The sequence below is a fragment of the Daucus carota genome, chromosome 5 (genome assembly GCF_001625215.2).
Source record: "Daucus carota subsp. sativus chromosome 5, DH1 v3.0, whole genome shotgun sequence".
Lineage (NCBI taxonomy): Eukaryota > Viridiplantae > Streptophyta > Magnoliopsida > Apiales > Apiaceae > Daucus > Daucus carota.
Genome location: NC_030385.2, coordinates 25681296 through 25695897, shown reverse-complemented (window position 1 = coordinate 25695897; position 14602 = coordinate 25681296). Strand labels below are relative to the sequence as shown.

Here is a 14602-nt window from a genome sequence, read left to right as displayed (position 1 = left end):
TTAACTTAAGCGATATATGAAAGGAGGGAACACGTACGAGTTCACTAATTTTGACGATCCACCTTTAACTTAAGCGATATATGAAAGGAAGATAACTTGACACTATCTTAATCAAAATTGTTTTTGGAAACGTAGTTTAGTTAAAGAAATAAGAAAAGAAAGGAGTTGGGAAAATGACCAGATTTTAAGCAGAGAAGAAAGTAGCGGTTATAAGTATCTTAAAATTTTGACTTGTAGTTTTTCTTTTTCAAAATAACATATAGATTAATGACTAATTTTATAAATTGGCCGATTATATATATAGAGTTTATGATTACTCATTACTCCCTCTATCCCAATGGATTGTATACAGTTTCCTTTTTGGAACGTCCCACCGATTGTATACGTTCCAGAAGTAGTAAACTTTTATAATATAAAACATCATTACACCAACTACTTTTGTCAACTATCTCCATTTTATAATAATATAAACACTATTACACCCACTACTTTCCTCCACTATCTTAAATCTATTATTAAATATAAATGGGTCCCACTACTATACCCACTTTTCATCTAACTTTACTCATTTCTTACACAATTTTTTGGTCTCCGTGTCCCAACTATTTGTATACAAATGACTGGGAGGAGGGAGTATAGTTTAACAATCAGATAGTTAATGTCGGATACAGCTAGTAGGTATATATAGGACGTTTATGTGTAATAGATCTACATACAACTTCTATTGTCAAATCTTGACATTCATGCATGATGATGATAATTGATAAATCATACTCCCTCTGTCCCATTTAATTCTATACGTTTCTTTTTCATTGCTCGACACGTACTTTAATGCTCTTATAAAACATAGTTCTACAACTTATTTTTAAAATTTTTTTTTTCTGAATAAAAATATAACATTCAAACTTTTATACAGAGAAGAAAAAGCTTAAAAATAAGTTATAGAAGTATACTATATTGGAGCATTAAAGTCCGTGCCGCGTCCCCGTCCCCCAATGTATATAACTCAGGGGGACGGAGGGAGTATAGTACTACTTGTATCGTCTAATCTTATCCATGCACCAATGGCCATCCCTCCATCTCCAACTTTAGTTGAAAGGACATGCACGTTTTGTTAGTTAAACATGTCCAAAACGAAAAACTGAGAAAACATTAATTTTGCATTAGACTGAGTACAATGCAATACAATTGTAGGAAATTTGAAATGTTATTTTAAGTAAATACTGGTTTAAATTAACCATAATCACCTAAATTCAAACAACACAAATTGCAATTTGTACAAATTATAATAGAAAATCACAATATTTTATACATAATTTATTAAAAATACAAATATGTTAGCTGTAATAGTAGTGATGCACCCACCAATTGACGAAATTTTCTAATAATATTTGTTTATCATCTACTCCCTATGTCTCTCGCTATAATACTCTCATAAAATATAGTTTGATAAATTATTTTTAATTTTTTTTTGAATAAATATTTATTATCTAAATTTTTATAAAAAAGAAAAATTTTAAAAATTAATTATGAAATTATATTTTATATTCGTCTTAAAATACATGTCTAGTGATGAAAAAATGTAAAGAAATCAAAGCAACATAAGGAGTATGTGATTACCAATTGTGTACGAATACAATTCGTATGTAATCCAGCTAATCGATTTATAATAAAAATTTGTTTAATCAGATTTTTCTTAAAAATCTCTTATATATATAATGGACATATAGCGAATATTTAGATTATATATTTACTGTTGGTAATTACTTTGTCTCACATTAATATTATATCAGATATATTCTTGAAAGTGGACCTACAGGGACATTGTTATCGACCAATACTTTATATAAATATTCACAATAATATTCTTTCTAGAATGAAGGTACTACATTTAGTCCAAATATATGAACTGAACTGACACGATCATCGTTGACCAGTAATTTACATGTTATATATGAGACAAAAGTTAATTTTTCTATATAATGTATTTTTAAAGGAAATGGTGCATATGATTTGTCTGCCATCTTTTTAGTTATTGACTTTAACTTTAACGATATACGACAAGGCATCTTCGATAGTCAAATGATTTTCTTAACGAAGCAACAGAAAGAAAAGATCAATGTAGTATCTTAGAATAATGAAGTAAGCGAGTATAAAAAATGGAAAGTAGAATCTAGTAACGAATATATTTATGTAAATTTGAATATTCAACACTTTTTTGTGAGTAGAATATTCAACACCTAATCAAACTTAACTTAGCTAGTCTGAATGAAAGATGGTGGTGGTGGATCCTCTGAATTTGTGAGCTTGTTGTCCAGTTTCTGGCACCGACTTCAAGATATGAACAATAATAATTATTAGAGTATCTTAAAATATATTTTAAATAAAAGTTTTGAAAGTTGACAGCTTGACATACACCAGTACAAAAATAAATTAATAATAAATTTTTCAAATGATATATATCAAGTGTTGGAACTATCTTGAACAAGTATGATGGAGATATTGCTAGGAAATGATATAGTGGGTGTTTTGGAACACTAACTTCCCAATTTTTTTTTTTATATAAGTTGAGCTAAGCTTATTTACATGCGTTTGGATGCATAAGTTGGGAGTGACTTTTCACTCTTTTTAAACCATAAGTTGGAAGTTAGAAATGCTAGTTTTTTTTTTTCGTGATTTGCATTTTTATAAAGTTTTTAAATTTTTAATATGTAATAAATTTTATTTATTAATAATGTTTCTTGTATTTTTATAATTTGAATTTTTTTTTCTAATTTATAAATTTAAACTACCAAACACTCAATTTATTTATAAGTGAAGTTATCCAAACACTTTTGATAACTTATAAGTTAAGTTCAGTTATCACTTATTATTCTCTACTTTATTTTAAGCAATAAGTCACTTCTTTTAAGATAAGCCAAACGTGAATTAGATGAACGTGAATTTCATTGAGAAATAAATTGATTGAGTTATTGTTTATTTAAGTATTCATTTTAGATGACAAATCATTAAACCCACTTTAAATCATATTCACCCATTATTGACATTGAGTAACAGTAAAAGATGAACCACAAGAAGTCTTAGTGATCACATTTTGATGTGTTTGCACATTAAAAAAGCTAGTAATAATGTAAACATGACCGGATTTAGAATAGTTGTTATTATTTGACTTGGAGAGTGGCAATATTAGACACAACGCGAACGCGACTCAAACCCGACTCGAACTCTGATTTACTGAGACAAAATCCAAAAGTGATCCGGAAATCACTCGATTGACCTGAAATGAATCGAAATCAGAATTTCATTTCTAAATACTTCAATTTTCAATTTTATTCAATTTTAAATTATTTTAGCTTGACCCGAAATCAACTCAATTGCTGACAAGAACACGGCCTGTTAGCCGAATTGTCAGCCCTCTGTAAGATAATTAAAAGGAATCATGTAAGAATCAATAAAAGAACCATGAACTAATAACACTATATGTTATAATCAGGAACAGTGTAAAAGAACGCCAACAGGAACAGTAACAGGAATCCACGGATCTTGAACTGTATGATCATCACAGATAAGTAGAATACATACCCGACGACATGGTGATGATTGTTTGAATGCAACAAGGTCTTGTATGTTAGTGCTTCAATGGCTTCAATGGAGATGTATGAGTTTCTCTCTCTTTTCTATATACATCTATTATGTGTTACCCTTTACACTATTCTTAATTCCAACACTTTTGATGGAAAAAGGTGGATATATATATAGACAGAGTGAGGACCATCCATCTCACCTTATTTATTTACCACTTGATTAATTGTCCATCAGAATTAATCGGGTAAGTTATCCAACTCTTGAGTTTCCTATAGACCACTTTATGAGAAAGGAATATTTATAGGAATAAATGTAAATTCCTTACAATAATATAAATATTTCTCACAGTCTCCCACTTGGTCTTATAGGAAATATGTCATGAATGTGCACAAAGACATTAATTATTCTTCAAGTCCCTAGTTGATAGATTAACAGATGCATGAGTCATGGCGTGCACATGTTATTGTACAACACGCTTACTTCCATGTACTACCACATCTGCAATTTTCACAACCAGGTCATAATGAGAATGGCTTAATGGTCACCTAATATTTCATTCATCTTGAACATAAGTGTGTACACCTTTATGATGAAGAAACAGAAAACTTCAGATGTTATATACATTAAGAGCTCAGTAATTGTCTTTCACATATACATAAAAACAAGTGACATAATCAGTAATTTAGGAACTGTCCAGGAGACCTAAACTTTCAGCATGCCTTTCAAAGGTCTTAATTGGCAGTCCTTTTGTAAGTATGTCTGCCACTTTCAAGTCAGTGCATATGGACTCAATGACAATTTTCTTTTGTTTAACATCTTGCTTTAGCAACAGGTATTTTAGGTCCATGTGTTTGGAACCATCAGTAATCCTGTCATGCTTAGAAAAGAACGTCGCAGCTTGATTGTCACAACAGATCGATAATGGTTTGGAGATAAAATTTAAGTCTCCAAACTGTGACACAAAATTACGCAGCCATGTTCCCTGAATGGAAGCTTCATAACAGGCCACATATTCAGCCATCATGGTGGAACCGAAAATCATTTCAGATTTTTGACTTTTCCATGAAACGGCACCTCCACATAAAAGATATGTATATCCAAGAGTGTAGAGCCTAGTATCAGGACATCCAGCAAAATCCGAATCAGCATAACCAATCATCTGTGGATGATTTGATTTTCTGAACGTAAGCATGTGATTTTTGGTTCCCTTTAGGTATCTCAGAACTTTCTTTGCAGCTTTCCAATGAGCGATCCCTGGGTCACTCTGAAACCTTCCCAACACGCCAACAGCATGGCTAATGTCAGGCCTGGTACAGACCTGTGCATACATCAGGCTCCCCACGAGAGATGCATAAGGATATTTCTGCATTTCTTCTCGTTCCATAGGTGTCCTCGGACATTGCTTAAGAACAAGTTTGTCTCCTTTATGCAATGGAACAGGACTAGCAGAACAAGAATCCATGTTAAATCTCTTAAGAACTTTATCGATATAGGCCTTTTGAGACAAGCCCAAAATTCCTTGTGTTCTATCACGAAAAATTTCTATGCCCAGAACTAGAGATGTTCAAAAAATCTGAAATCTGAAATCCGATCCGATCTGGAAAAAAATCTGAAAAACCCGATCCGAAAAAAACCCGGTCTGGCCTGGCCCGATCCGAAGGCCTAAAACAGGCCTAGTATTTTCCAAAAAATCCGAATAAAATCCGGATTTTTGAAAAATCCGGGTTTTTTATAACTAAACCAGGCCTAGTATTTTTGGGAAAGCCCGGCCCGGCCCGGCCCGATTTTTGAAAAAGCCCGGTCCGATCTGGTTTCAAAAAAATCCGGATTTTTTTGGCCCGGTCTGGATCTGGCCCGAACAGATCTTTTGTGCATCTCTACCCAGAACATAGGAAGCGTCCCCCATATCTTTCATTTCAAAGTTCTTTGAGAGATAATCTTTAGTTTCTCGCAACAAACCAAGGTCACTACAAGCCAATAATATGTCATCAACATACAGAATCAAAAATATGAATTTGCTCCCACTGAATTTAAGATATATGCAGGTATCAACAACATTTTCAGTGAAACCGAAACTTGTAATGGTTTCATGAAATTTTAAATACCAATCTCTGGAAGCTTGCCTTAGTCCATATATCGATTTCCTAAGTTTACAGACCATATGCTCCTGCCCTTCAATTATGAAGCCTTCGGGTTGACACATATATATTTCTTCTTCCAAGTCTCCATTCAAGAACGCCGTTTTGACATCCATTTGATGCAACTCAAGATCATAATGAGCTACTAATGCCATGATGATTCTAAAAGAATCTTTTCTGGAAACTGGAGAAAAAGTCTCGAAATAATCGATGCCTTCTTTCTGATTAAAACCTTTAATCACAAGTCGAGCTTTATATCATTCAACATCGCCTTTAGAATCACGTTTGGTTTTGTATACCCATCTACAACCAATTGCTTTACGACCCGGCGGGAGTTGAACAATTTCCCAGACTTGATTATCACTCATAGATTTTAATTCATCCTTCATTGCATCAACCCATTTGTCAGAATCAGGGCCTTTAATGGCTTGAGCATAAGAAACTGGATCCTTATTTTCATCAGCTTCTATGAGATAAAGCAAGAAATCATCAGAAATAGCTGATCTCTTTTGTCTCTGAGATCTCCTTAATGTTATTTCTGACGAATCTTCATTATTATTATCATTTGTGAGAACCTCATCAGGGAGCTGATCATTCATTGGGATCTCCTCAGTGTTCTCTTGTTCATTCCTAGAGGTATTCCCAACATCTTTCGAAATAATAGGTAGCAGAACTGGTACCCTTACTTCTTGAATGATCACATCATTTTGCTTTATGCTCCCACTGGTCTCATTATTCTCATAGAACTTGGCATTACCAGTTTCAACTATTCTCGTACTATGGTTAGGACAGTAAATTCGATATCCCTTTGTATTTTCTGGATATCCTATAAAGTATCCACTCACTGTTCTAAAATCCAACTTCTTTTCTTGTGAATTGTATATTCTAGCCTCAGCCGGACAACCCCAAATTTGGAAATGTCTTAAACTAGGTTTCCATCCTTTCCACAGTCCAAAAGGTGTTTTTGGAACTGCTTTGCTTGGAACCCTATTTAAGATATAAACAGCTGTACGTAAGGCTTCCATCCACAAGAACATTGGCAAATTAGCGTGACTCATCATGGATCTAACCATCTCCATATATGTACGATTCCTTCTTTCAGCTACACCATTCTGCCATGGAGAACCAGGCGTTGTGTACTGAGCTATAATACCAAGCTTTTGGAGAAATTTAGCAAAAGGTCCAGGGTGTTGCCCTGTTTCATCATACCGTCCATAGAATTCACCACCTCTATCCGACCTAATGATTTTCACTTTTTCTTTTGTTTGTCTTTCTGCCTCAGCGATGAACACTTGTACAACATCCACCGATTGAGATTTTTCATGTAATAGAAAGACATAACAATAGCGTGAATAATCGTCGATAAATGTGATGAAATACTTTTCTCCTCCAAAAGTTGGAACATCAAAAGGTCCGCAAATATCTGTATGTACAATTTCAAGATGCTTGGTACTTCTTGTGGCTCCTTTCTTTGTGTTCTTTGTTGTTTTTCCCTTAATACAATCAACACATGCTGGAACATTATTAAAATCCATTTGTGGAAGAATACCATCCTTAATTAATCGTTTGATTCTTTCACTGGATATATGTCCCAGCTTTTTATGCCACACGAAGTACGTGTCATCTTTAGATGGCTTGGGCTTTGTTTCTTTATCATGCAGGGTAAAATTTATTTCAGCATTTGGAATCTTAAGTTCTAGCTTGTAAAAACCATCAATCAAAATTCCAGAACCAATACAACTGGAATCTTTAAACAAGCTGAAATTTCCATTGCCAAACTCAAAAGAGTATCCAGCCTTATCAAGAGCACTTACAGAAATAAGATTACGGGAAATAGACGGTACATAGAGTGTTTGGAACAAGTCCAATACATAATCACTACTTAAATTAAGACAATAAGTTCCAATAGCTTTCACCGGAGCTTTGTCTTTATTTCCCATAAAAATAAAATCCTGATCACTTGGATTTGTAATTTGGATCGTACTGAATCCCTGCATGGAATTCGAAACATGAACATTAGCACCGGTGTCTATCCACCAAGTAGAGGAAGGAACATCAGTTAGCTTTGATTCAAAATAACTTACAAAACCCATTGGGTTACCTTTCTTTTCGAACCAAGCCTTACGTTTATTGCAATCCACCTGGAAATGTCCAGGCTTCTTACAAAATTTGCATACATTATCCTTCATTTTCTTCTTTAATGGTTGATCAGACTCATCAGACTTAAATGGTGTTCTTTTACTGTTCTTTTTCCCAGCCTGCTTAGCAGTCCCTTGAGTGAAATGAGCTGCCTTAATACCTTGTGATCCTTGCCTAGATTCCTCCTGAACCAATTTATTAGTCAATTCATTCAAACTCCACTTTTCCGTAATAGTGTTGTAATGAATCTTGAATGGTTCATATTGCGGAGGCAAACTAGTCAGAATAAATTGGACAAGGAAAGCATCATCCATTGCCAATCCCAAATTCTTAAGTTTGGCAGCAAGGTTGATCATTTCAATGACATGAGCATTCATGGTGCGAGAACCATCAAACTTCATGGTTACAAGATCCGTCATCAGCTTCCCCGCAAGGGATTTATCTGCTGTCTTGAACCTTTCCTCAATATTCTTTAAGTATTCCTTAGCATTATCAGTGGTAGGAAGTGATGACTTAATGTTAGTGTCAATCACCATCCGCATAAACATCATGCTCAATCTATTGGATCTTTCCCAATCATCATGGAACTTTTTCTCTTCAGGAGTACTTGACTCAATAAGTGGACTTGGTTTATCTCTTAGGAGAGCCATGTCCAATTCAAGAACTCCCAATGAGAACTCAACTTGCTCTTTCCATTCTGAGTAGTTGGTTCCATTGAGCTTAACAATAGATGTAGCGTAAGAATTAAGAGCCGAAGTTGTATTGACTGCAAAGAGATACAAGAATCAAATCTTAAGGTAACACATAAAATAAATCTTTCAGTTCAAGGATTTTGAGCACTCCTGTGGGTAGTTCTCAAAACCTTACATCAGACCAGAATTCAAATACTCTTGTGGGTAGTATTTAAATCCTTCAATAAGATTAAATTTAAATACTCCTGTGGGTAGTACTTAAATTTATTCATTAGTATGATATTCTAAGTACTCCTGTGGGTAGTACTCAAAATAACCCATAAAATTTGACAAAACATAATAGCCAAATATCACCATGTGAGATTATAATCATAATTTGGAGTCAACATAATATCTCCAAGCAAACACATCATATATCATATATAGCAATATATAGTAAACACATAATAATCAGATGAATACTAATTGATGATGATTATAAGTCCAGATATCATAACATTGATCATGTATGGATACTACTTATATTGATGGAACAATCATACGTTCTATAACCGTTGGCTCTGATACCACATGTAAGATAATTAAAAAGAATCATGTAAGAATCAATAAAAGAACCATGAACTAATAACACTATATGTTATAATCAGGAACAGTGTAAAAGAACGCCAACAGGAACAGTAACAGGAATCCACGGATCTTGAACTGTATGATCATCACAGATAAGTAGAATACATACCCGACGACATGGTGATGATTGTTTGAATGCAACAAGGTCTTGTATGTTAGTGCTTCAATGGCTTCAATGGAGATGTATGAGTTTCTCTTCCTTTTCTATATACATCTATTATGTGTTACCCTTTACACTATTCTTAATTCCAACACTTTTGATGGAAAAGGTGGATATATATATAGACAGAGAGAGGACCATCCATCTCACCTTATTTATTTACCACTTGATTAATTGTCCATCAGAATTAATCGGGTAAGTTATCCAACTCTTGAGTTTCCTATAGACCACTTTATGAGAAAGGAATATTTATAGGAATAAATGTAAATTCCTTACAATAATATAAATATTTCTTACACCCTCGTCTTGAAAGATTGTAACTTTGATCTGGGCCTACACTTTTCTTGTATCCTATGTCATGAAGGATAACCATGTCCGCAGAAGCATTTTTATTTATGAGTTAAGTTTCATATTTGTAAATCTAGACAATTTTTCCTGAGAAGTATGTATTAGAAATATTTTGATGAAGTTTTGATGAAGGCTATATGTGTATATATCAATTTCAACAAATCGTTTGATTGTATCTTTATAAAGACTAGATTAATCAACGATATGATCTGTTTTATGTTTGTTCGACTCGATTGTTCTTGTAGATGCCGTATGGCTTTTCATTATTGAATTAATTTCTTTTTTTCAAAAAAAAAACATTGTTTAAGGTCTGTTTGGGAGTGCTGTTAAAAATTGCTGTGTTGTTAAAAAAAGTGCTGGTAAAATAAGTGCTGTTGTAGAAATCAGATAACTGTTTGGTAATTTTTTGATATTTACTTATTTTGAGTTATAATATAAATAAAAATAATGTTTTTGGTAAAGTTTTATAATGAAATCTATAACAGCATTCTGCAAAAGCTGAAAAGCAGCTTTTTCCAAAAGTATGGGAGGATCTGCTTTTTCTAACAGCAGCTTTTCAACTAAAAGCTGCTGTTCGGAAAAGCTGCTTTTGGATTTACCAAACAGTTTTTCACCAGTTTTTCAGCAAAAAGCTGCTGTTGCTGTCTGCAACAGCAACCCAAACAGTGCCTTGATATTTCACCGTAAAGAAACACTAGCATTATTTCTACAATAACGTTGATTTTACTCTTGTAACAAGATGTTATATGATATGTTTTAAGGCTAGGAATTAGATGATAAGGAGTTATGTCACCAAATAGCTTTATATTCGTTATCCAAATCTCATAAGAAATTTTGTTAGCTTTGAACGTTTGTGAAAGTTATTATAAAGTTATTATACAAACCGTATCTAGCATGATATTAAAAATTTTAAAAAAAATGACCAGAAGACTTTCGCATGTGATGTCACCTCAGACCAATAGAGACCATACATGCTATTTGAGATTTTGTTGTCATTTAAAATCAGGGACGTAATCATACAAACTAGATTAAGAAAAATTTAACAATTTTCTCAACAAAAAAAAAAAACGAAAGAAAAATTTAACGATGAAACATATCTCTTGATAAGTCGCGGAGACTCTACAAATTTTATTGTATTCTTTATATGGACGACTCATAAAAACCTAATGTTGGTCCATTAGCCTAAACTTGGTTTTGAAATTTCTCTACCCCTAAATCAATTTATAAAATATAAAAATTATTCTACAACTTAGATAAGTATCTATTTATTAAAATATTCGTAGTCCATCAATAACAAATCTTATCCTTTTCAAATTAACGTATATAAAGCAATCTGGAAACTTCTAACCTAAATACAAATTACTTAAATGTCTGACTAATGTTCTTAAAAGTATGGAGAGGTTTGTTGGATCTGAAAATAGACCCCGAGATGGGGCTCGACAAAGCTTGGGGCCAGACAGACGGAGGGAAAGGTTGGGATAAATCATTGCCGCTTGAACTTGTATGAAACCTTGTCTTGAAGTCTCTGAATTTGTATTTAAAGTTCATATTTAGTGATTTGTATTTTGATTACTAACCCTAATACAAATAAATAAATATAATATAATATCTAATTCATAATAACAATACTAAATAGATAATAAAAATATTAGAAAACACACGATTTTACAAGCCTTCACCGGATTTTCAAAAATGTCTTTGACCAAGATACCATTTGAGACCTCCTCTTCCAGGTCGATGGTTTTCTGCGGATATGCTTTTGAGTAGGGGATCAACATTCCACTCTTTGTAAGTTGAAAGCATAACTGGAGTACACCTTTTCCTTTCCTCTTTCACTTCTCATTGCACCTGTAGCTAATGTAATGTGAACATTATTTTGCATAGCGTCCCTCTAGTTTGTTACTCGACCTCTTCAAGAAGAATGGTACTGGATTTAGCCGTGTGAACCGGGATGACTATGGCTTAAAAAGGGGTCTGGGAGGCCAGTAGAGCTGTTCACGAACAGAGCTGTTCGCGAACAAGCTCGAGCTCGGCTCGATAAAAACTCGGTTCGGCTCGGTTTGTTAAGAACTCGAGCTCGAACACATAAATGTGTTCATTAACAAAATGAGCTCGAGCCGAGCTTTTAGTGTGTTCGGCTCGAGCTCGGCTCGAACTCGTTTGGCTCAAGCTCGACTCGTTAAAACTCGAAAAAATGCTATATTTTTAGGATAATTTCGTAATATATACTCCCTCCCTCCCTCTCATTTCTTTACAGTTACCATTTTGGGATGTCCCTCTCATTTTTTTACGTTATTATAAATAGTAAGTTTTTCTCATCATTACACCCACTATCTTCCCCTACTATCTGTTGGAAATACTGATTATTATAGAAACATAGAGGCAGTTATATATCATATTAAACAAGCCAAGGCCAAGCAAGTTTAAACAAAACGCGAAGGTAAAACACATGCATATCAGTGACTGTAAGACAAGAGGAAGGAGAGAAATTGTACCAGTAGCCATAGCCTGAGGCAACGACATGTACAACACGAAAATGACAAGAACAGCTGAGTCGTCAGGCCTTATACGAAGACCTGACTGCTCTTGAAGAGAATATTGCCCCCACCTGCTGCACTGGGGATGCTTGCAACACCTCCTCCAGGATAAAACAGCTCAGAGCTTTGAACTACAGCACCTTCGAAGCTCAACAACGACTAACTCCTCACTCGCCGGAAAACCAACTTCTGAACTGACTGTGTTTGGGAGAGAAAGTAGAGAGGAAGAAGAGAATGTAGGTGTGGTGTGTAAAACTCAGCAACTTAGTCCTCTATTTATACTAGAGGCTAAGTGTAACTGACCACCCAAATTTAATATAAGAATTTAAGCTGCACATTAAAAATAAATCGTAACAGCTGATTTATTATAATGTAACAGCTGATATATATTAATCCACACATTAAACCAGCCGTTTTATATATATATATTTTAATTTCTGAATATATCATCAGTTACAAATCCAGGTTCATTGTATCTGACTTAGCCCACAATTGTGTAATCCGACCCAGTCCAATTGAGCCCAACAGACACAACCCAGCCCAACTGATAAATAGATTCTAATTAAAATATTATATTAAACCAATACGAAATAAAATTCCCCGCCCAGGTCGCCTCGCGTACGCGAGACGCCGAGACATTCGCCCAAATCGCCCTTCGACCCGACCCGTGACGTGACGTGACGTGACGTGCCGAGCCGAGCCGAGGCGTGGCGGGGCGGGGCGGCGGCGGCGGCGCGCGCGCGGGCTCGTGAGAACACCACGCACCATAACACACCTTAGTAGTTATGCACCACCCATGTGTGTTATACTATATAAAGCCAACACCCCCTTTATTTCTTTCAATGTGGGACAAACAACATTCTCTTTCAAGCTCTTTCAAGCCACTAACTTCAACTTCATTTCTCTTATGGATTTCCTTAAGAAAATTCTTAAACCCATACATGAAAGTTTAAGTTCCGATATCTAGAAACAACTTCCAATCATTAGATTATGGAATTAACAACAAGAACATAATAAAATTATGAACTTAAAACTCCATTTTCTAACAATCCCCCACAAATCCATACAGAAATGCGTTTCAGGTTTCTTATCATGACTTGTTTTTCAGAGTCGGTACCCTTCCGGGTTTGAACCCTCCTAAGTTCTCTACTTCGATGGCTACCGGATTCAGATGGAATGTTGCACCTTGAATCTTAATCCGTTGGGTGTAACCACTTTCCATAGACAACGACAAATCAACGGCTATGGAGCCAATCTACGGCTTTGAGACATTAATGGTCATGTCTCGATCCTGTTCGTCGAATGCTTCAAGGAATAACCCTTTCCTCTAATTGCGACCACACAATTACATTCGCTTAGCTGGGCATCTCCAGAGATATACTGCTAATATCTCGTCTAACGACTTGATCCCATTCAGAGTTGTTACACTCTTACTATCTTAGCAGTCACAGTACCTTCTAGGTTTACAGGGGATAGACTCAGATACATAAGTATCATCTATGTAGCAAAGGTACTACCAATTCACCCTTACAGCTTGTTATTACCACATTGAATACACTTCGAGGGATCTCCTCTCATGTGTATTGGGTTCCCACTGTTGATGAATTATGATGGGTTGACAGTCCCATCCCCAACCTTGACTTAAGGACTACTGCAGGTTCCAGTCCTTTAGTCAAAGGATCAGCTATATTATTCTGAGTTCCTATGAACTCTATAGCTATAATCCTGTCAGACACTAACCCCCTTATAGACTTAAGTCTAACTTGGATGTGTCTCTTTGTTTTAGCATTATGCTTTTTACTGCTAATCTTGTCAATAGTTGTTCGACTATCACAATGAATAGCAATCGCAGGAAGCGGTCTGCTTACTACAGGTAACGTGGACATAAGCCCATGTAGCCATTCAGCCTCCGTCCCAGTGGCATCAAGTGCACACAACTCAGCCTCAAATGTCGACCGAGTCACAATAGTCTGTCTAGTCGACTTCCAGGATACTGCTCCACCCGCAAGGGTAAACACATATCCAGTCACTCCATTGGAACCAGACTTCTTAGCTATCCAACTTGCATCACTGTACCCTTCAAGTACACCAGGAAACCTCCTGTAGTGTAAACTAAGGTACATTGTGCCTTTCAGATATCTGAGTACTCTATCAAGAGCATCCCAATGAGTTCTGTTTGGACAGCTTGTATATCTAGCCAACTTAGACACAGAATATGAGATATCTGGTCTAGTACAGTTAGCAAGATACTGCAAGCTCCCAATAATCTGAGAATACCTTAACTGAGACACAGGAACACCAGAAGTATTCTTGACAAGGGCAACTTTAGGATCATAGGGTGTACTAGCGATTCTACACTGTGAATAACCATATTTC

General features: G+C 35.1%; 1 protein-coding gene across 1 annotated transcript; it reads right to left on the bottom strand.

Annotated features, from left to right (window-relative positions):
* Window positions 1-4267: 4267 nt before the first annotated feature.
* Window positions 4268-5047, bottom strand: LOC135152825 (secreted RxLR effector protein 161-like). The gene has a single exon (XM_064093938.1). The coding sequence runs from the start codon at window positions 5045-5047 to the stop codon at window positions 4268-4270; it is 780 nt and encodes a 259-aa protein (XP_063950008.1).
* Between the last annotated feature and the right edge of the window lie 9555 nt (window positions 5048-14602).

What these genes read in the sequence shown, in the direction of transcription:
- LOC135152825 (XM_064093938.1), bottom strand. Translation starts at nt 5,047, where the DNA reads ATGGATTCTTGTTCTGCTAGTCCTGTTCCATTGCATAAAGGAGACAAA.